The 23,194-nt window shown below is 39.3% G+C and overlaps 1 protein-coding gene across 2 annotated transcripts in view; it reads right to left on the bottom strand.

The window, feature by feature from the left end:
• The window catches only part of mipol1 (mirror-image polydactyly 1), a 46,195-nt gene that overhangs the window by 10,201 nt on the left and 12,800 nt on the right, over positions 1-23,194 (bottom strand). For both annotated transcript variants that reach the window (XM_026934061.3, XM_026934060.3), the window contains exons 3-12: positions 19,343-19,427; positions 18,269-18,345; positions 15,858-16,065; positions 15,073-15,208; positions 13,391-13,496; positions 11,748-11,877; positions 9,625-9,658; positions 8,871-9,041; positions 4,703-4,804; positions 172-272 (exon numbers count right to left, since the gene is read on the bottom strand). In XM_026934061.3, coding sequence (XP_026789862.3) covers positions 172-272; positions 4,703-4,804; positions 8,871-9,041; positions 9,625-9,658; positions 11,748-11,877; positions 13,391-13,496; positions 15,073-15,208; positions 15,858-16,065; positions 18,269-18,345; positions 19,343-19,427 — 1,150 coding nt within the window. The remainder of the gene's footprint in view (positions 1-171; positions 273-4,702; positions 4,805-8,870; positions 9,042-9,624; positions 9,659-11,747; positions 11,878-13,390; positions 13,497-15,072; positions 15,209-15,857; positions 16,066-18,268; positions 18,346-19,342; positions 19,428-23,194) is intronic.

Raw genomic sequence — 23,194 nt, 5'->3', positions numbered from 1 at the left:
ATCATATGATATGCTTTGTGGAATTAGCAGAGGTCTGCTAAATCACTAATGCAAACTTGGGCATGAAGTGAAGTAAGCATGCTTGGAGCTGAGTGTTTGCTATATGAGAACTGTGTTGTGTGTGTGTGTGTGTGTGTGTGTGTGTGTGTGTTGTAAGGATGGATGACCCACCTGTGGCACCTGCGCAGTGCTTGGAGCTCCTCCTTCAGTTTGTGCCCAAGTTCCACGGCCATATCCCTCTCTCTCTGTACAGCCTCCAACTCTGCCTGAATCTACACACAGAGCAGTGTGTGTTTTAAGACAATGCACAGGAATATCAAAGCAATGACCTAATGAGCTATTTATTAGTTAGCTGGTTATAAAATAATAAAGTCTTATTATTAACACCGGTTTGAACCATAATTGAATATTGCTGGTAATTACACACTGTGCAGTTCTGAATCAGTTTCATTTAGGAGCCATCACAGTGTTGATAATGCCACTTTATGGACTGTAATTTGATTACACATGCACCTCTCTTATCTCAACTGCCAATTTTAATTGCTCATTGAGAACAGACAGAGGAACTCAGCTGTGCCACCTCTGCTGCCAAACTCTTTCCCCACATAACTCTCTCTCTCTCTCTCTCTCACACACGCACACACACACACACACACACCCTCTCATTCATTCCCTTCCTCTCACTCACACACAGTGAGGAACTCACTCCAAGGGGAATCTAATTCACTCTATTGTCTTCCCATTCAGCACCTACTCAGAGACAGCATGTTGGGTGACACAGGCTGCAGGGGAGGCTGGGTAAACACTGTCCCCTGCTTAAACCTGACCAGTACTAAAGCTCCTGCTAATGACCAGCCGTTGAAACAGATCCATTGTTGCTCTCACCCTCCCAACAGCTGTGAGCGCAGGGACAGACAATGGAGGTTGTCTAAACAAACACAACAACCTGCCCTACTGTAAATGCCTGTGACTGACTAACTATCTCTATGATGAGAGGAAGAGAGGGAGGGGGGAATAAAGAGAGGAAGATACAGAGCATGAGAGAGACTAAGGTGAAGGGGTCAAGAATTAAAAAAAAAAAAAAAAAAGCCCAGGGTCACACTCATTAAGTTTATGTTGCTGGATAGCAGTTTTATAAATGTGTTTTATTGTTATGGTGAGCGCTAGAGTGTAGAGTTGAGAGCTAAATTTCCCCTGTGTTATAGAATAGGTGAATAGGATTCTCTGTGCCTTAACTTCAGACTAAAGGAGTGCTGTATTACTCCGTACACTTAGAGTGATAACACATTCGGCTTAACCTGCAATCCTATTATGTACAGACTTCCCCAGTAGGATTTCAGCATTCAAATAATTATAAGAGCTGTCTCTGTTTAAAAGCTGTAGCTTGTGCTGCATTTCACCAGAACATTTTATTTCAGAAAAAACATTGCCCAATATCACTGTACACTGTCAATGACGAGTCACAAATATGCACTGCATGTTATCTAACCTATCACATGACATGTAATTTGAGTATATATTCTTACCTACATTCTTTCTGAAAAGGTAAAAAGGTTTAAAAAAAAAAAAAAAAAAAAAAAAAAAAAGCAACTATCCACACAATTAAGCTATTAGTTTTATTTTCAGAAAGGTTCTATGTACATAAGGAAAAAGCTGGCACATGTTGTGGAGTTGCAGAATGACTGCTGTCTGGTGAGTGCTATAAACACGTTTGCCCTAAGTGCTTGCAGCTTTTGCCACTGCAGCCCAATCGTTCTAATTACTGGAGTGCAGGTCTCGCAAGTCAAAGAGAACATCAAAAAGACGCTAACCTCTAAAGTCAATATGTACTTTTCTCCAGCAGGGAGCGGAGCTCAACTTCAAAGCCAGATTCTTTTAATCATATGTATTTTATCAGCATTCATTATAATATTATCCAAATGAGGTCCACAGAGTGGCGTTTTAACCTGGAGAGATTACTCCGTGTAAAGGAGAGTGGCTGCCTTGACCTTTAGGAGAGGCTGCTGGGTAGGGCAGTGCTGGGCAGAGCATGGCCTTTCAGCCCCAGTGGGGAGAGTCAGCAGTGACACACACCATCAGCGGCACTGCACTCTGAGAGCAAACCACTTTCACTGCTCATTTACTAATCAATCATCTTCTCTAATGTAGAGATGAGACTTATTTTTTATCAGATTTCTGTATTGCAATTTAATAACATTCACTCTGCATTTACTCTAAAATCCACATTTCTCTTTATTCAGAATCACCTGATAAAGAGAATTTTCCCTCATTGAGACAACAAGTCTCCATGCTCACATGTTAGAGCCAGAATCCAGATAAACAGTAATGTATACAGAAGAGCTGGTAGAGTATACGACTGTTCTAATGCCCAAGTATTAGTTACTGAGCAAAGTGGTGGTCATAGATCAGGAAGAAAATCAGGAGGGTGTAATGAAGAGTATGAAGGGTATAATGAAGATCCCTGGCCTGTTAGGAGTGTCTTATATGCACAAGCATCCTTTAGCATAAAGAGAATCAAAATATTTGCCTGAGACACCTGTTAAAATGTTCACATTATTAAAAAAGTCTTATTAAAGGTCTTATTAAATAGAAGACAAATAGTGTTCAATGTTCATTTTGTCCAATCTAATCAAAATAAAGCTATTTAAAAGAATTCCATTTAGATGGGGTGGTAGATCTCTGAGGGGTTAGAGGAAGCAGCAATAACGGTTTAGTGTGTTAGCAGCTTGGGAACCAGCGCAGGCTTGTGTGATCACTGTGTGGCCATCAGTGCTCCGAGAGAAAAGCTGCAGAGCAAACACAGGTGGTTCAGGGCAAGGGCAAAGCCCTCAACAACAGCCCGCCTCTACTGACCTCCGCAGCCACTTCAAGCCCATTCTCAACCCCCACACCGGCACTCCACCCTAGGCATTTAGATCTCCCTAAAGCCTCACACACGCACGCATGCACGAACGCACGCGCACACACACACACTCATATCTATTCAGTAAAGTTCACTGAAATGGCTGCTGAACAGGTTCTTGTGCAGATGCAAAGATAAAGCAGAGATGTAATAAGAGATAACAGAGCGAATAGCCTCAGGTTTTCACCAACTGAAACTCAGAGTGACAATTTCTTGGCGAGTAACCTGCTTACTTTGCGAAATATAGTATAATAACATCCTGCCATCTGTCAAGTTTCTTATTCCGTGTTCCATAATTACAAAAAAAAATTACAGTTAACAGTGTTAACGATATGAGTGACAGTTTAAAACCTACCTCTTAATATTCATCCTGAATAAATCTCTAAAAGCTTATGTGCTCCAAATTTGATATAAAGATTTTTGAATAGGGGTTTTGTACAACATTTTCTATGCTATTCTCTCTCTCTCTTTTTTTTTTTTTAAGTAAAATGTCAGTCGATAAGTAGAAGTCCTGCTCATTTTTTAAATTGTTTTGTGGATATGTTCCTAGCACTGTTGAGTAATTTTTCGACAGCTGTTCCCATTTCATTTTAAATTAAAAATCCCGCTCTGTAATCCCAAGAGTCAATCTGTAATTAAGGGGATTTAAAGAAAAACCAAGTGCTACATTAATAACAAAATTTAATATATTTCCTAATAAGCCATTCTTCTAACCACCTTAATTGTAAATCAGAACATGTCGGAAGTCCTTGGAAAGGACCTTGGATTTTCATGATATATATTTTCATATATGTTTAGTATTTGTAACCAAGACCATGTCACAACCACATCCAACAATTTTTAGCTACAATTCAAAATAAATGGAGCGTTCTGAAATTGACTAATGCCATTACATTGTCAGGCCAATGGATTACACTGATTGAATTCAGAATTCAAATGATTTTTTCTTTACCAAACAACATAATCTACAAATCCATCTACAAATATTTATGTGCAAACACAGGATGATTTGCATACATGCAAAGACTACACAGTAAATCATGTGTATGATACATTATGAAACCAATACAACTACACTATTAAAAATATGACTCTATACATATGTGAATCAAATAAAGTAAATTTAATATCTATACATTGAGGAGGTTTTTTGCTCAAAACTGTACTGTACAGCTTAATTAAAACTGTGTAAAAGGTGAAAACTACATACTGCACCATGAAGCTTGCTGAAAGAAGATGAATTATGTTATATAAATAGCGGGTTAACACATTATACTTCAGAAGAATGTGGCTCATGCACATCCTACCATTGTGTGTTGGTGAGTTAAAGTGAAATTGGTGTGCGTAGGGCAGAGGACCAGGTCGTGGCCCTGACACTGCTCCCCTGGTGAAATGTCCTCTCTCACTCTCTCAGAGTGTGTTTACTCAGCTCTATCTAATGACGGCCCTTTTACAGCACTCTGCATTTAACTCAAGGGCTCCGGCTGCATCAGATAAATACAGCAAATCAAACAGGCCTGTGTTTGCCCTGCTCCTCCCCGACAGACATGTAGCGAGGCATCGCAGCTCGCTGAGCACCCAGTCACCTTAAAACCGTGGGTAACACTACCGTTATGGTCCCACTAATCACTGCCAGTCCAGCTCTAAATCAATACGAGTTAATAAATGATAGGCCTGATTAGTTAATGGGCTGATGATTGAGGGCGATCAGTGTATGGGCGTTAATCTGGGCTGGGGGTCCATTTTTAAGAATAAGGAGTGCAGAAAGTGTCATAAGGTGTGTATACTTATGGTTTTTACCTTGCGCACCCGTTCCTGATTGTTTGCCATGTTCAAGTGACAGGTGTTGCTGGTCTGGCTCAGCTCTCTGGTGTGAAGAAGCTCTTGCTCCAGGCGCTTGCACTGCAGAGAGGCACATTCAGACACTAAGACAGGAAGCACTTGGAATACATCACAGTATAACTGAACCTGGTAACGAGAACAATTGTGGAGAGGGAGAACATAAGCAGCACTTCTGGAATTCTCCTTCTCTGATGATTCATCTTTATTCCAGTATCTCTCCATCATTTTTCTCATTCAATCTGAAGCTTCTTTCTGGACTGATCACCTACCCATACATGCATGCATGGACAAAGAAAAGGTCAAACTCAATGCATTGTTCATGTTTATACCAGATCTGGCCTTTTTATTTACCCACTGTTGGTATTTTGAGTAAAATAAATAAACTTTGCACCCTGTACACAGTTTATACGCTATTATTATTTAACATACAGAGCTGAACTAATATTTACAGTGGGCCTTGCAGACTCAGTAAGAGCATGTTGCAGTGAAACAGTGTGTAACTAAAGCTGTTCAATGAGAGGTGAAATCTCAGCAGGATACTAGCCCTCAGACTTAGTTGTTATTACATTTACTGTAAAGCACACACCACTGATATTACTCTCTCTGTATGTAATCCTTAGAGAAACACATTCATTTGTGGTATATTTCAAAATAATATATAATAAAACTATATTATGAGAAAATACACACAATTTAAGGTATGGATGTGTGTGGTAAAATATTTAGCTATACCATCCATATATTAGGGAAAAACAGTTGAAGCTACATAATGATCAACAATATACAACACTCGTGAAATTCTAACCCTAATACATTCTGCTCCATTCGCTCTTTTCTTACACAGAAATAGGACTGAAGGCAGCACTGACAGACAGACTGAGCAACAGACAGTATAAACACTGTGATGCGACAGCCCCTTGCTGAGTATTATTGTAAGCTGGGTTGTTTTAGACCGGTCCATATGTGCTCTTCTCCATGTGCACATACCAAGACCGAAGGACACTTACTAGGAATGTAAACCATCCTCGCTGCCTGACAAGTCCCAGTGTTTCGACATCCAGCTGCCACAAAGCCCAGTGTCCACGCAAACAAGCCTTTCAGCCACCGAGCCCACTCCCAGCCCTTTCCTCTGCAGACTAAAATAATACCGCTGCCGGCCAGACAAAACACAAAGCTCCTCTTTAGTGTCAGCCTGAGTTATGGGTCTCAGGCAACAGATGTTTTTTGGGGGAAACGTATTTAAATCAGAATGCACCTCTGTTCTGACGCAAAGGCCTATCCCGCTGCTAGCCCCCCAAAAATAGCCACAGTCCGATGGAAATGAGGCATACGAGCAGACACATTAACCAAGTTAGGCTCTCAAACTTACCACCATGAATCAGTCAGTCAGTCGATTCTGAATCACTGAATTTCGATAGACAATTACAGTCAGTGTAAGGCCATTAAAGCCACGTAATAGCATACTGAGTGAGGGGGCAAATCCACAGAATATGATTTCACGAACATTCAGAATGGCCTAAATCATCTAGAGAGGCGATTTCATTTCCTCTCTTACTTTAACATCGGCACTCTATCAATATCAGGAGAAATTCAATAAGCATATCAGGCGCAGGGACATAACGAAGCACATCTTATTCTGAGCATTCACTTCAAGGATAGGAGGGAAGTGAGAATAAGATTTATTTCTCCCAACACTTATCCAGCTTTTCATATTCCAGCAGGCCGGAGGGATGTGGCGGCCCTCTGCCTGCTGCCGGTGGCTAATCCCTGCGAGATGAAGAGAGGGATGGGAGAAGCGGCAGGGGAGAGAGAAATCCTTAAGGATAGAGAGGGGACCCATCTCTGCCTCAGAGGGATTAGGCCAGCGTTTGCAACATACTTCTGAAATTGCCCTGTAGATGGGTTTTGGCCTTGCTGAAAAATCAGGGCACTATTTCATAGAAATCTCAGATCGGTTGGGGGATTGCGGTAATAGAGTGGTAGGGTTTGGGTAGAGTTAGACAGGTTACACCTGGCCTTGCATTGGCACTGGAGAGGTTAACTCTGCTTACCCAGTCTACCATTTTCTCCAGACTCGAGATCATTCCATATACTGAGACTCATAATATGAGGTTCACTTATCTCTAAAACAGAGGACACAATAAGACGAGCTGAGACACAAGTATACTATATATAATGTGTGTATGCTTGAAACTTCGAGATAGGTTATAAAATTGGCTTAAATCCACATTGTCTGTAGAATGTAGTGACTTCATGCTAACAGACTGAATATGGAGAAATAGCAGTGAAGTTTAGAACAGAGTTTGGTCTATGTAAGAAAAAAACAAGTGATTGAAATACTGAGTGTTCTCATGTGCCAGACCCCGTAATCATCCATATGTGAGTTTCTATAAACAGCAAGAGGATGTGTGCGGAAAGAGAGACAGCTTTCCTTTATTGGAGGTGCCGAAGCAGCACAGCATAGACTCAGTCTGCTGTGTTGCCTTTCTTCTCCACATGTCTTATGCCTGCCTTTCTGTCTTGGCAGGTCTCCCACTGGGAATGCTGCAGAAAGGACCCCAATAATAAATATTCCTCGAAATTTCTGGCCAGAGATGTCCGAGCAGAGGAAAAAGGTTTAGACTTTGGTTTGCAACCACCTACAAAGAGGAATTTCTAACCATGTTGAGGATTTTTTCCCTTTACGTATGCTGATTTAGCAATTGTAATACATTACTTGCTCTTTAATTCAATTAAATTCTTTTCTTTTTTTATTATTATTTTTTTTTTTCACTTTTAACAATAGACGTTTAGGCAGCAACTTCCTGGGATGACATGAGGAAGAAATCTTGAGTGGAACCAATTTCATCCTCTTCTGGGTGACGCCGGATAGTGTGATTATAAATCATTACAGTATACAGTTCTAGGCACAAACAGTACATGTTTTGAAATGATGTTCAGTATGAGAATATTATAAGATAATAATATAAGAATCCTGTGATGAGCACAGGGCTGTCTTTATGGTTACAGCAGTTCATAACAGGTACAAATCCCAGTGAGATTATCAACTGAATCAAGGATGAGCCATGGGACTCTTAAACTGTTATTGGGAAGGGCAAATAACAGTTTAGAAGTTGTCATCTCATTGCATATTTTTCTATTTGGGCTTGTATGGAGAACACTTAATGAATAAATTCTCCATTACATTACACGGCTTATTTAAGTGATCTGTGATAATAAGAGCGACAGTCCCAGAAATACGAAATGTACTAAATGTACCTTTCTCTTTTGTACCTTTAACATGTTATCTTTCACCCAGAAAAGTGGACAGAGTGTACCTTTAAAAAAAAGATTTATGGGACACAACAGGACACTACACGCACCGTCCTAGGAAAAGATACACAATAAAGGTACAAAAGGTGTACGCTTAAGGGTACCATAAAGCGACTGTACAGTTTAGTACCCTTTCTTCTGAGAATGTAAGATAATAGTGATAATCAATGTCTTTTAATAACCACTGATAAGAATCAACATTTCCAGTGCCTTTAAAATAATCTAATGCAAAAATTTTGTGACAATCACAACCTTAAGCATCAGAAAAAAAATGACCCTGATAATTCAAACAATAAAATGAACTTTTATATGACATTATGTAATATAGACAGTAACCATCAACCAAGAATTGTGAACAAATACACTGGCCCACGCTTGAACTTTGCGATGAAGTAAAATATCTGGATGTCAATATTTGGCTACCTGCTTGTTTGTTTTCATTTGATTGAAATATGTGTGTAGGAATGGTATATCAAATATTTGAGGTCATGCAGCAATATTTGTCACTACATGTGAATTAGGTAGTTGCTGTGTTGATTCTTAAATCAGGGTCGGATCAGTGAATAAACACTATATACACTATAATATGCGCTATAATAGACTAGTTATCAAAACCATCTTACAGAGTTGTTAAAATGCAGTATGAATGGTGAACAGTCAATATTTAAATAAAGGTGTTTGATCTTCTTCTGTGTTGTAAAGGTTTCAGGCTTGGTACACAACAAGTGCGTGTGAAGTCTTGAGAATCTAAGTGTGTTAAGGCTGACCCTGACTGGAGCGTGATGTGTGTGTTGACTGTGATACCGATTCCTACCCTGGTTAAGGCATTGTCTCGCTCCTCTATGACAGCTTTCATCTCCTCAGAGATGATCTTAGAGCGGCGCTCCCTAGCCCTCTGAATGCGCTCCATGATGGCCATACCACTCTGCTCAATGCTCAAGGCAGAATCCGCACTGCTCACCCTGTTGAGCAACTCCTCCAAATCCTAACACACACAAAGACACAAAGAAAACACATACACACATCGTTTTATCCTTGTGAGGCTTTACAGGCTTGTGAGGACCTTCCATTAACATAATTATTAATGCAGCTAATTATACTATGCTACCTCTAACTCTAACCCGAACCTTAACCTCAGTAACCAGAAGAAAAACTTTTGACTGTTTTAGTTTTTAAATAAAAGCTGCAGTTTTTGTGAAATTGCCAAGCCAACTGTCCCCACAAGGTCGCCCACACATACACACTTCATTAATTCACAGAAAGGACACAAATTTCAGGATAGAACAAAAATATACTTATTCTATTTTAGGATTTTATTAGTTGGACAGAAAAGGAAGGCAGAGATCATGTTCATGTTTATTCTGTGCTAACATTCATCATTTGATTCTTGTTAAAAGGTTTCTCATGTCTAACTTTAAACAAAGAATTACACTTAAATTTGATATCAGCTTTCTAAGCAGCGTTTCCAATCCTTTGTTTCTTAAGGTCGTTTTCTCATATAACACAATCTCCCTGTAATGGTACGGAGAAAAACTGTAAGACCACATGAAATTCTCCAAAGGGCTTACCATGTCAGTTTCCTCTGGGTTAATATTCTCCAGCCTGGAGAAGAAGGGTGCAAGGCAGGGAGGGGGAGATAGAGTGAGAGAAAGACAGAAATGAAATGTAGTGAGCTTCCATCAGTTTCCTTTCCTGCAAAATGAGATCACTTCCTAAAGCCAGTAATTGCATTCTGTTGGTTTTTCTGTGTGGTGCAGAAGACACTCCAGCATATTAAAAGTGCCACCAGCCCTTGCTATTATTCCACAATAATGCCCATTCTGCTCAGCACTGACAGTGAACTGTTAAGATATTAATGTTTACTACACTATATGACCACGGGGATCAAATGTTCATATGTGCAGAAAAGAAGCGAAACATATTAGGACTGAACTGCTTAGACCCTTATAGTACAGAGCATTTTATAAGGTAAAGACAACTTTAATTACGGAGCCCAGTGCCTGCTGAATCACAGACACACTCAACTTTAAAATATTTCACTGTGTGCTTTATCTCCCATGTGTATGAGGAGCCTGGTGTGCAACCTACAGCACTACACAAGAATACAAACCCCAGTCATCTATTGCACCTATTTCAATTTAAAATGAACATTTCTCAACTGTAATATACATACTGATATATAAAGTAAGCATGATGGCTATGTGTCTACTTTCAGAGCCTGATAACTTTCCTGAGAAACTGCAGTAATCCTCCTGGTTAGGTGGCTCTCTCCTCTGAGAGTAAATCGGATTGTTCCAGACCTTCTCTGGCAGAAAAACAACAACCACTCATATCATTTACAAAGGCATTACATGGATCACCGCCCATTATAAAGGTACATACTCATTCACACACAGACCCAGCAGTGACCTGTGAAAATAAGATCTTAAAACGTGCCTTCCCATTCCCATTCGCAAGATTCCCAGTGATAATGGGATTCTACATACTTGGCTATCAATTACCATTTCTAGAGGGAGGCTGATATGGGCACTGCAATTCTGCTTTGAGAAAGACGTTTGCATAATTAGATTTTGAAGCGTGATCTGGCGTTCAAAGGAATGACAGAAAAAGCATTTCATGCCATTCAATTACTGCAGCCTAGTTGAGTGACATGAGGAATTATAATTAAATCATGAGTGTGGGTGATGTATTAAGTAGCATACAATACAATTAATATGTAAAAGCAGGACAGAAAAAAAAGGATTCAGGTATGGGATGATATAGGGTGGAATATGCCTGCTAAGCATGTTAATCATAGAATTCAATGCACTGAATTTTATACCCTGAAGTAAAATTATAATTACTTCCAAGCTATTATATCTATCGTTATCTCTTACAGGTGCCCAAATCAGCTTTAAGCTTTAAACGGTCCCACTATTTAAAAACAGCATTGTCACCCCATAACTACCTGCACCTGCACACTAGACAAACAGAAAAAGATCATCACATTAATTAGGGCAGTTGAGGCAGGGTGTTAACGGTAAATATCTACTGAGCTGAAGGACCTGATTGATTTCCTATGCAGTGCAACTTTTGACTGACAAGCCAGCACTAGGGTGAAGGGACTCTTATGAAATGTCACACCCGTCTGATATATTTCCAAACCAGTCGATATTGGATTTCTCTCTCCTCACCCTTTTCACCCCCGAGTCCATTCATCCAGCTTGTCCTGCAACAGCAGGAACAAAGCAGCCTCCCATAGGGCTGACAAGTAAACCCACACCCTGGGTGCAGTTCACAAAGCCCTAAAGCATCAGTACAAAAGGCCTGAAAATTTTAGATTGGTTTGTAACACAGGGTTGAAGTGAAAGACATAATGGAAAGCCTCTTGTACATTTTACAGCTGCTTCTTGGTCTTTTCTATTACCTCATCCACTTCAATCTAAGTCCAATCAGAGGTTTAATTGGACAATAAACAGCTCAGTAATTTGTTCTATACACTCTGCGTAATTTCGAAAATGAAAATCATTGCTAGAACAGTGAATCAGGAGACTGAATTGACCCCAGTGCTCTTTGGAGACTCGATAGGCTTGGACAAATGAGAAGACTATTTGAATGTGAGCAGATACATATCCATACCTGGATATCTTCTAGAAAGACTCGGCAAAGTGGCTAAATAGGTGGCATGAATCAATATAATATAAGAACATACTCAAGTGCTGCCTCTTGAAGTTTCTTGGCTCGGAGAAGAGCCTCATCCCGCTCCTCATTAGCTAGCCGCAGTCTGGCCATGACAGCCTGGTCCCTCTCCCTCTGAGCTTTATAAATCTCCTCCACTAATGCTAAGAGAGACGGAGACAGAAAGAAAGACAGACAGAGAGAGAGAAAGTTTACGAGAGAGATGGGTGGTTATTACTCTTGTATTGCCAAAACCAGCATTCCAGCTGCACAATAACAAGGCTAAGCTCCTCGGGAAAAAGGTTATTGCTACTGAAACACTGTGGCAAAGGTATTAATAACTATAAGTGAGCCTCATTTTGAGATGGCTGCCTCTGCTCAGGTTTGACTCACATGTGCCCAGAGTAATAAAAAGAGCAGCTGTGATGTACCTTGCAGTCAGAGTCATGTCCAGGAGTGGCATTCTATAAGCATCAGCATCAAAACACCCTGGTTTACCACTACTTTAAAGGGAGAGCAAGCAATTATATGTGGCTCATGTCAGGAACCATCTCATACTACCCATATGCAGGAGAGGTATACTGTTTGTGACCAGAAGACCTCAGTACCAGGCTGGTACATTGAGAAATAGATGGAAAGCAATATGTGTGCTGAAGCTTTTAACAAAAACTTTAACTTGTATCCAACATCCTTATATTTAATATATCTAAATATATATTGAATTAACAAATTTTACCTGACCATAATGCCGCAACTCTTTTCTAAGCTTTGAATTGAGAGAAAAAAATCCCTTTTCTGATATTTATCTTTTTGTAGAATTTGAGGTCTACAGAGAAGCAGAATAAATCATGCTTAAAGTGTGCCCTGCTTACATTCCTCACACAGTATACACTGGCCAACTCCATACTGTTCCTAAAATAATCACACACTGAGACTGTCTGATCAGATCCACAAGCTTTTAGAATCATCGCACTAACCCTTACTTTCTTTTGAAGCCCACTGAATGTAGTACTGACATCCATTAACATCTAATTCCCCTCTTTGTGCTGGCTTAATGATAAACAGGTAGCCTTCAGCTGAGTCATGCCAAAGTTCAGTAAGGAAATCAATATTGCATTTTTGGTAGAATTTGCTCTTTAAACATTGCCTTCCTGAACCATGCAAATTATATTAAAATGAGGATGGCAAATACATGCATGTTCATGTGATTATTAAATGAACATTTGATTGCCTAATTGTGCTCTATATGTCTTGTGTCTTTTATTTACCAAAGTATGATAGACAGCTTTCTGGATGGTTAAAAAAAAAAAAAAGAACCATGAACAGATTTAAATATTTGTTTAGCAAAGACGAGCAGCAAGCAAATTCCATTAAAATAATTTGCGACATTGTAGACTGATTTGCTCTGATAGTTGTGTGTATGCATAACAAATGGATAACTGCTATGACAGTCAAAGTCTTCATGTCTCTCTGCCATATTGACAGACCCAGCAATACAATACAAAACCCAACACTGAATGAAAGCCTCTTTTGTTCTAAATCATATACAATTAATAAATGTCAGACAAAATTCAATTCACAACAGCGATGTGTGTTTGGAAGTCTCTTGGTAAATACGGCAGTTCCTCAGTTTGGCTGCATCAAATACTCATTCTTCATCATTGTCTTCCTCCATACCTGCAGCTCTCTCACATGCATGGGCCCCAAGTTTCTCTTCCTGAAGCTGGCTGTCCAGTCGTATAGTCTCAAGCTCCTTCTCCTTCAGGGCAAGCTTTTCCTGGAGCTATACACACAGACACACACACACAGCAATGTCACCTTCCTTCAGGAATGGATATACAGTAGTATGAAATAATGTTCTGGCAACTGCCTACATTTCTGTCTGGGGTCTCTTAACAAAGTGAATCCCATACACCCATTCAGAATGTTCCCGTTTGCTCTTTGGTAATTGCAGAACTAGCCTCTCTGGCACATTATTTTTCAGTCACTAATAAAAAAGAGGAACTGCTGTGTCGTGGCGATAAATCTGAATTGGAAAGTGATACTTTACAGGTTTCTAAATGATAGATTTAACCTCCTGTCTTAAATATTTTTCTCCCAGTTTGTTTTTGTCCCAACTCCACTTTTTAAACACGGGTGGACAGGTCTGGAACCCTCAAAGAGCTCTCTCACATCCCTGCCAGTGAAAACACTCTCAGGACATGTTCCTGCCTCTCTGTCAGGAGTCACAGCCACTTGCAAACCCAGGACATCAATTACAGTTGTGTCAGTGGGCCTCTCCAGTCCAGCCCATTATGGGTGAGTTTCCAGATGAGCAAAGATGGACACAGTGACAGCCGCAGGACACAACAACGAGCTGCGTGACACCTGGCAATTCTGGCAGTAAGCTGATCAATGTGTTTACGTGCACTTAAATAATGCGAAAACTAGAAAATTCCTCACCAATGTGTCAATAATGTATTTTCTGGTAGGGTCTCTGTAAGTAGTGACGATATTAATGTACTTTGAAATAGCAAAATGTGTGTGTTGTAAAATGAATAACCTGTTTCATTTCATTTTCTAACAGGCACAAAATAGAAAAAGAAGAAGAAGTTGTTGCTTTACTGTACGTTTTTATGGTTGCATATTGTACCTAATATTGTCTTTTCTCAAGCTGCCGATCTTAAGCTGCGATCTACATGCAGATCTTTTTGGTTGTCTGTGCACAGATATCAGATTAAGGATGTACATGATAATTGGTCTAAAATCCAGGTGATTCTATTTCTTGAAATCAGATAACAGTTATAATCCCATTTAAGATATAAAAGTATGCTATTTATATGACCACTTAAGGACTAAAAGTAATTTAAAGCTGAGAACTTCAGTGTTCTGACTGATCACTTTTATCCTACGATGAAACATTTCTATCCTGATCGAAGTGGTGTCTTCCAGGACGACAACATATCACAAGAGTTCAATGTATCAACATATTACCAGAGTTCACTGAATGAATGGTGCGATGAGGATGAAAAGGATCACCTGACCCTGCTGAACACCTATGGGTAATTTTGGACTGATGTGCTAGACAGTGCTCTCCAACACCATCATCATCAAACATGAATTAAGGGGGATATATTTTGGCAGTATGGTGTTCATCACACCAGAACAGTTCTAGAGGTTTTGTAGAATCTATACCAGGACATACTGAAGCTGTTCTGGCAGCTCGTGGTGACACATCACCTTACTAAGATGCTTTATTTTGGTTTTTATGTTGTGACCCATCTGTATATACGTGTTGCCAGAAATCAAATATATGTAAAAGGCCTGTGAAAACAATCTAATCACAAGCAGTGAATCTACTTTAAAAAGCCTAGTTTTACCTTCTTATTGAGGTCTCGGAGCGAGTCCAGCTCCTTCAACAGGAATGCAATGTTCTTCTCTTTATCCAGGAACGGGACTTGCTTTTTGGTGTCATGACTAACTTTGGAATTCCCAGTGCCCTCATCTGTGATTCCTCTGAAAAAGACAACAGTTCATTAGAAACGGTCTTATTAAACTCCCATCTGGGCAACACAAATGAATCAGTCACATTCTGACATGCAATTATCAAATACACAAGGGATGCAATTTCAAACTTTCAAGAATATTACTGTCTTATTTACTTTCGAGATATTACGCAAATCATACAGTTGACCTTTAAGCTAATATTAAAGTATCACTGTGGTGTATTGGCAGGTAAATTACTTCCCTCTTTTAAACCACAAATTTGATTCAGTTCTTATTAAAGAGATACTGAAAATGCAATGGTTCATATATTGATCAAAGAATGTTCACTTTGTGGTCTATTTATAGCCACCTCACAATGGACATGGACTACCGGAAACATATTTTAGGGACAAACTCTAATGCTGTGTTAGTTGTGAAAGGTCAGATAGGTGAAGCTAAACAACTACAGTGCTAAGACAAGATGCATGTTAGTGAGAATTCAGAAACTAAAATATTTGCATTCAATGTTGAGCAAGAGATCACAAAGCATCCTTTTTCTTAATGAATTCTGCAGATTTTCTCCCAGCATTGTAGTTGTTTAGCTTCACCTATCTGTCTGTGAGTGTTTGAATGTAATAAAAGGACAATATTCTTGTTTCTTCCTGCACAGTGTGCTGACCTGGGTCCTGCTGGCTCAGGTGTAATGCAGGGTGATTTGCTGACAGCCCTGTTGTCCGTCTTCTCTCCGTCCAGGCTGTGCTGTGTGGGGGCTCTTTGAGGGGACAGCATCACCTCCTCTATATTTCTAACTGGGGCTGGTAGGGGTGGTGGCGGTGGTGGAGAGGGTCCACGCACCGGATCTTCTCTATCCCTGGGAGAGTCAGGACCTGGGTAAGAAGGAGATGAGCGTATTATAATAAGACTGAAAGCTTTATTCAGACAAAACGATTCATTTCCTCTTATTCTCTATGTAAAGGAGCAATTGAATTGATCACACTGATTTGTGAAAAGTGTCACCCATGAAATAGCAAAACTATGCCGAGAGAAACGTCATGCCACAATGTAACTCGCAAGACTCTCATTCTCCTGGTTTGAGAAGAAGGTCTGACAGCTGAAAAGCAGCTCTGTTGGTTTTTGGCTGCTTTGCGTCAGCTCTCCAAAAAGGAAACTGGGTCTGGTCATCTTTCACGAGGGAATGTGGCGGGCCAGGCTGAATGACTGGCAGCAAGGGGAAGCATGCTCTTCTGTCAATGTTTCTGTAGCGCTCAGGGCCAGAGTCGCAGGCTATGAGACAAACACAGAGGCCTGTCTCGCTGGCAGCCTTTCTGAGGATTCGCTTTGTTCGCCTGCTGAGGGCTGGCCCTCTCGCTTACTCTCTCACCGCCTCTGCACCAAAACCTCTCACTATTCACACTCCATCAAAATCACTAGAGCAGCCATTAACATATCTAAATCATTTGCACTCTGTATAATCATCCAATGATAGCAGAATATGATTAAGGCTGATGTAAAAAAATAGGATAAAAGTGTTACTTGCAACCTTATAATCATAAAAACTTGATTTTTATTTATATCATTTTATGTAAGCCAATTTCAAAAGCGAATGCCCAGGGTCAAGTGCTACACGGGGAAAAATGCCTCTCCTGCGATTATAAAATATACATAAATCATTTCAACATCAATGCAATTCAAATTGAGTCATACTCAAACATTGACTACTTAAAGCGCATCACTGCTTCAAAAGCGCAATCTCTAGAAAAAGAATAAGGGGAAAAAAGGGGGTGTCATCTGCGTTAATAAATGCAGTGTGATGCAGGAGTCACAGCCTTGCAACCATGATGTCCAAAAAGCTCCAGCTTAGCAGCCACAATTATTTAGCGAAAGGTCAGGTTTTGAAGTCGAGATCAGGGAGGTCTGCCTCATAGCTTTGTTGCTAGGGCTCTGGTCTCAGGATTGCTGGAGACAGTTATTAGTATTCTCTGTAAGACTCACCAGTGCAAACACCAAATTCAACCATGAATAATAATGCCAAACACACTTATATAAGCCCTTTGTCACATGGCAAATATGCGACTTCTCGATACATTGTTCCTTAACCTGGGTTACTTCTTTAATTTTATTCCCCCTCTCTCAAAACGTAGCTGAGCTGCAACCAAGTATGAGTGTGTTTAAAGTAGCATTTCCTCACAAATGGGAGAACAGCCATTTAATCTAACTGTGGAGAAGACCAAAGTTATTTCCTGTGGGAACTTGCCAAGAGGAAATTCTAAATAAACTGAGTGCAGAGAAATAATCACATTTAGCGTCATAAGTAGTACAAACTGTCATTACATTGCAGCACTTGACATACTAACTTCCATACTAATACACTAAAAAAAAAAAATGACTCACAGCAACAAAATAAACAAGTAATTAAAAAAACAATTAATAACAAAAACAATTTATAAACAAACAATAATTACAAAATTGCAACTATTATTCCAGTCTCTGTACTAGTGGTTATTAAAATCTGCGTGGTGAGTAGGAGCTAGAAGTGGTTTAGCAAGAGTCCAAATGTATATTTGAGCAGAGTGTCAGAATAAATTTGCGCATCGGGAGCGTTTGGTGAAGGGTGGGTAAATACATGTGTTGTCATTCCAACCAGTTTATCTAAATAGTGGCTCTGCCATAGTATTATGGCCTAAGCAAAGTTATTAGACGACAGACTGACACAGTGGTTGAAGGTGATTTACACTTGTAAATAAATGTTTATGTATTGCATGGAACAGCACACGGGCAAACAAGGAGGATCTTTTTGAAATCTTGAGCCATTTGTTCAAAACAGACAAATGCTTTAGGGGGACAGAAAAAAGAAACAAAAGAATTATGGAGTACCACATTTATCCAAACGCACAATAGAGCGACCAGATGAGAAAATGAGAAATAGATAATGCTATGTAAATAGACAGACACCATTTTTCTACAATTTACTTATTTGTCTTTGCATTCAAGGAAACATTACATATAGTTTATTTAACAAAATAGTGAAACAGAAAAGAACTAGAACACATATTTAATCAGTTACAAAATTATCTTCTGAAAACAAAATACCTTTAAGCTTTTTCTCCGGGGCTACTGTCTCCGGTGTAGCTAGAGAGATATCTGGGCTGAAGCCCTGACCACAGAACCTGAAAACAACATATCAACAAAGAGGACAAGTAAGACATCAACAGCATTAAATATAACATAAAGTACCTCCTATCTAGATATGTTGTACAAGGACGGAGGATGAAGGATATTGATGAAGTGGACATCGTTGTAAACGCTTTGATGGACATGCCCTTGCTTTTCAAAGCCCTGAGCACAGGTAGTACATGAGGTAAATATCAGATCTTAGGAGTCAGAGAGCAAACGAGAGAGTTCTGACTCAACAAGGCCAGGAGGCGTTCAGCCAACAGAATACATCATGCTTCAATATACTCAGAATACGCTATTAAAAAATCCTCATGTCAGTAGACCCCATGTGATTTTTGAATATATTATGATCTACACTATATATAGCGTATATTTACATTAAGTATACACAATGGATTTTTGGTTAAACTACAATGTTTCAAAAAGTGATATCAGTACACTGTGGAAACAACAGCATCAGTACATCTTATGTTTGTAATTTGTTTACTATTACCTTGTTGACTAGAGGTGCTATGAAATTTATATCTAGCCACAGCTAACAGGTATTGTTTGAGAAAAAAATTGCTTAACAAGCATCATCAAGTCAACAGGTAATATAAGAGACACTGTACAAATAAAACTGAATTGCAAATAACTAAACATGGAAGAAAAGCAAATGCACACTGTGCAATAATTGTAATAACTCAATATCACACTATATGATGCGCCATTATTTCCCCTACGTGCGGTACACATACGTCCTCACAACAGAAATGATTTGTATTCAATTTCAAAATGAACAAACCAAACTAGCTGCTGTTTTTTTTTAAACACTGTAACATTATTTTGGATTTAGAAAACATCTCTGCAAAGATGTTATTACGACAGATGATCACTGGCAGCAATGTACACTGATAAACATTCCCACATATTAAAAACTCATCCTTAATTGTCGCATGTGGGAGAAAGCCATTGACAAACAATGTAAAATGAGCAGAGAAGCATCTTTACCCAGGTTGTGGTGTGGTCTCTGAACAATGGCGCTTTATAGGGGACGGCAGCCTTTGTTTCAGTTCCTCATTGACTTTGGGATTAGCTGGAAATATATAGAAGGTATGATTAATTTCTGAGAGAGGAAAAAAAAAATGCTTTTCATCACAGGCACTCAGTCAGGCTCTTTCCATTAGACTTAGAAAGGTTAGTATTAATTATAGCCTGTCAATATGATCTCAGGGGTGCTAGGTGGAAAGCGATCTTTAATAACTCCTGGAGCATAGACAGCACAACAAGACAGGCAGCTTTAATTTGCAGAGTAAAATTGTGCTCCAAGACTTTGCTTTATCCCCTCCACTGTGTACCAGAGCTCTACCTAACAGTTTATGAAGGACTAATGAACGAGGGCAATTAACAAATCGTAATCCCATCATGCAATCGTTTTAATGCTTTTCGCTATCTGGAAAGTAAACAGACGTTTAATACAGCTCAAGCCATATCAGATCCTTGTTAGGAACCGCCAATTAAACTTCAGCTTCTAAGGTATAATTAAATGACGGGGGATAATTTAGTTCCATAAATGCAAGTTAATTCATAAGCAAGCAACAAATAGGCAGGAGGCAATTAGGAGCAAGGCTGACATTCAGAGATAGAGTCTGTTGCGATGTGCTGCCACATGCAGCGGTGGGACTGGGCTACCCTCTAGTGGTGAAGCCAAAGACAAAAAGCTAATTAATAGTAATACAAGAGTTCACTACTCAGCTTTGTTCTGGACAACCAATATTCAGTACGCCTTATAGCAATCAAACTGAAAGAGAATAACTTTATGTGATCAGCTGCCATGAACTGCTGATTCAAAGATGTGACGCTCTACGTCGTGCTTCTCTCTTATGGTTTTTCCAAGCAGCACTGCATATACCAACAGCAGCGTGTCATCTGGACTGGACAGTGTTTCCAAAACCATTTTGACAATGGTATAAAACAAGTATGATTTGCTCTCGTGTTTAAAGTGGAATAATACAGAGAATGAATGAGACAGAGAAAGAGGTAGACTGCAAAAGGCAGGGAGAGACAGACAGACAGATAGACAGAAAAAAAGGGGGGGCACTCTTGGGAGGTTGGGTGCTAGACAGGGGGGTGACCCCCGGGGCAGATGCCAGTGGAACGTTATCCCTGTGTTGTAAGCCAGCACACACTGCTCTCACACTATTCAGCTCAGACACAGTCAGGCGTGAACGGACAACTGGCTTTTTGTGCGAGACACCACGGGGCTCCATTAATCTCAGTGATAGACTCTGGGCAGGAGCTGGCTCTGTGCACAGGAGTTTCAGACACAGGGGAGGAGGAGAGTTTTCAGCTAGTAGGTATGGCTGAGCCGTCTCGTAATCCTTTATCACAAACATGAGAAAGTAGCTTTTGAAAAGAGAAAGGAAAAATAAAACCGAGCACACAAACACGACCTTTCGATAGTCTCGTAATTTTCAGCGAGGCACACTGCAAAGACCTTGGAAAAGGGCGCTTTACCAAATAAATTTGGATTGATTCGCTGATTGACGCTGTTTCCTCAGAGAATTACCTGGGAGGAACTTAATGAAACTGCTATTCTGCAATAAACCAATACTGAGAAATAAAAATGAGCTCCCTCTCATTTAATGAAAGTTTAAACTGAGTCGATTTTAACAGAGGCCTGTTTCCTTTGAAGAGTTTCTGATGGCTTTCCAGATGGTGAATTAGCATCACATCTACATTTCTACATAATCTGTAGCTTCCTCATGACAGATTAATGAGCTATTAGCATTAGCATAACTACTGAAAACCGCTTCCATAATAATGCTTTTCCAATGTGCTATTAGTACACTAGGTTTGTGGCCCAGACATTCGGTTCCACTGCATTCAAAACTGGCTGCATATTTAGCTATTGCTATGTTGGTCTATTATACCTAACAGCAATTAAGAATGTTTGCATGCCCCAAAATCTTACTTTAATAATTACCTATAGCAATAATTATCTATAGTATCACCATTTTATATGTAGAGAAAATTGTGGGCTAAATGAGTTTATCAAAAAGCTATTTAAACTTTTCACATTTGTCCTCTACTGTCTCCCTGTGATCTTCGTTTTCCTGTCTTGTAGACTTTAAGCTAATTGCCTCTGTGGGCTGCTTATTATTCATGTACAATTATTGCAGCGTAATGTCTTTAAATCCTTTTAAATGACCATTCATGAATTGCATTCATTGAAATTGCCTTTGATGTCTGTCAAAGATGAAATTCTTCAAAAAGAAACGTCTAAGCCCAATTACAATCAACCAATACAGGATTTTGCATTTTGTCTAATATAAACTAAATTTCATTAATTTTTTAAGCTCTTTTTAATACATTTCTACGGCAGAAAAAGTTTCCAGATTCCTCAGTCTGTCATTTGTATTCCAGCTGACTTTATGAATATTAATAACCATGTTATCCTGATTAAATGGGCTTCACACAAAATCCCCATGAATCCACAAGCTCAGGCTTCTCATCTTACCAATTCTTTATGAATTTTGATACGGACATTAATCTGGAGAGAAACTTAAAGCAGGTTTAATTGTACACCGTGCCTGTACTTTCCGACCATAATAGAGACATGATTTGGGAAGGATAAACAGACTCCTCGCAGGGTGTGTATGAGGCACCGCATGAACCTGTCTTGTCTTGGATCAAAAGCTGTTATTGTCACAATGTCTCTTATGCCCAAAACACAGTTTCATCAATCAGCTACAGTATAAGCACTGTACATCTGTCTCATTAAAAAAAAAAAAAACACACCATAACTATCCATACATGTCTGTTTAATGCCTACTAGTTAACATGCTGTTCATAAGAGTCAGGTTTAACACAACCTGACACATGAGAGAGATGAAGGGACAGAAATATACACATTTGTTAATTATCTTTCTTCCTAGTTTATCTGCCTGGATCATTCAATACAAGACATTTAACTGAATCAGAAAAATCTTCATTTAAGATAACATAATGACCCATTTCTATTAGGTTATTGTAATTATATCCCAAATCATAAATTCTGGTTTTGACAAAATTATCACCAATAAGACATACTGACTTCAATTCATTCAGACAATTTATAGGAAATTTACAGGCCATTAAGTAAAATGGCCTATTTTCTAATTCAGCATGCTATGATGGATCGTTTGAAGATTCATGAGTTAGTTGCCTTTTAGACACTTCATTTCATTTCATTTCATTCAACTGTCAATATATGAAAAGAAAATGAGGAACATGTGCCAAGTGGTAATCTAAATGATAAATATTGTTCTGGACAAGTTGATGATTAACTAATTCTGAAATACAAAAGCCTGAAATGTAAGAGGAAGAAAGCAATAATGAAAGAATGACGATTAATAAATGGAACAACATGCCAAACCATTTTAAACCAGTCAGTAATAGTCAATAATATTATTCTTTTTCAGGTACAATGTTCTGTAGCAACAGATATCAGCGAACTTAGCCTTAACGCACTTTTCTACGTTACTTTCGACATCAGATATTTATGTAGCCCAAAAAAGTATCTGGAAATGAATTTTTATGGGTCTAATTATGCGAGAAATAAGCAAGACCTTCACAAGTTCATAATGATGAGCACTAACTTTATGTCCACTGTGTGATTGAGTGTATAGCCCCTTGTTTCCTGGATGATTGAAATATCTAATAGGCAGATTGTGCTCTATGGCTTGCAGAAACGGTCTTATAGGCCTAAACTCATTCTGAGAGCAGGCGTGGTGGTAATTGAATTGAGATTGGGGAAAATGAGGAAGTAGTGCTATCTCAGATCCCCCTGATGGATCCGGCCTCGGTCGCGTCTAACAAGCC

The sequence above is a fragment of the Pangasianodon hypophthalmus genome, chromosome 10 (assembly GCF_027358585.1).
Source record: "Pangasianodon hypophthalmus isolate fPanHyp1 chromosome 10, fPanHyp1.pri, whole genome shotgun sequence".
Classification (NCBI taxonomy): Eukaryota; Metazoa; Chordata; class Actinopteri; order Siluriformes; family Pangasiidae; genus Pangasianodon; species Pangasianodon hypophthalmus.
The sequence above is the reverse complement of the archived record's forward strand: the minus strand, read 5'-3'. Positions and strand labels throughout refer to the sequence as shown.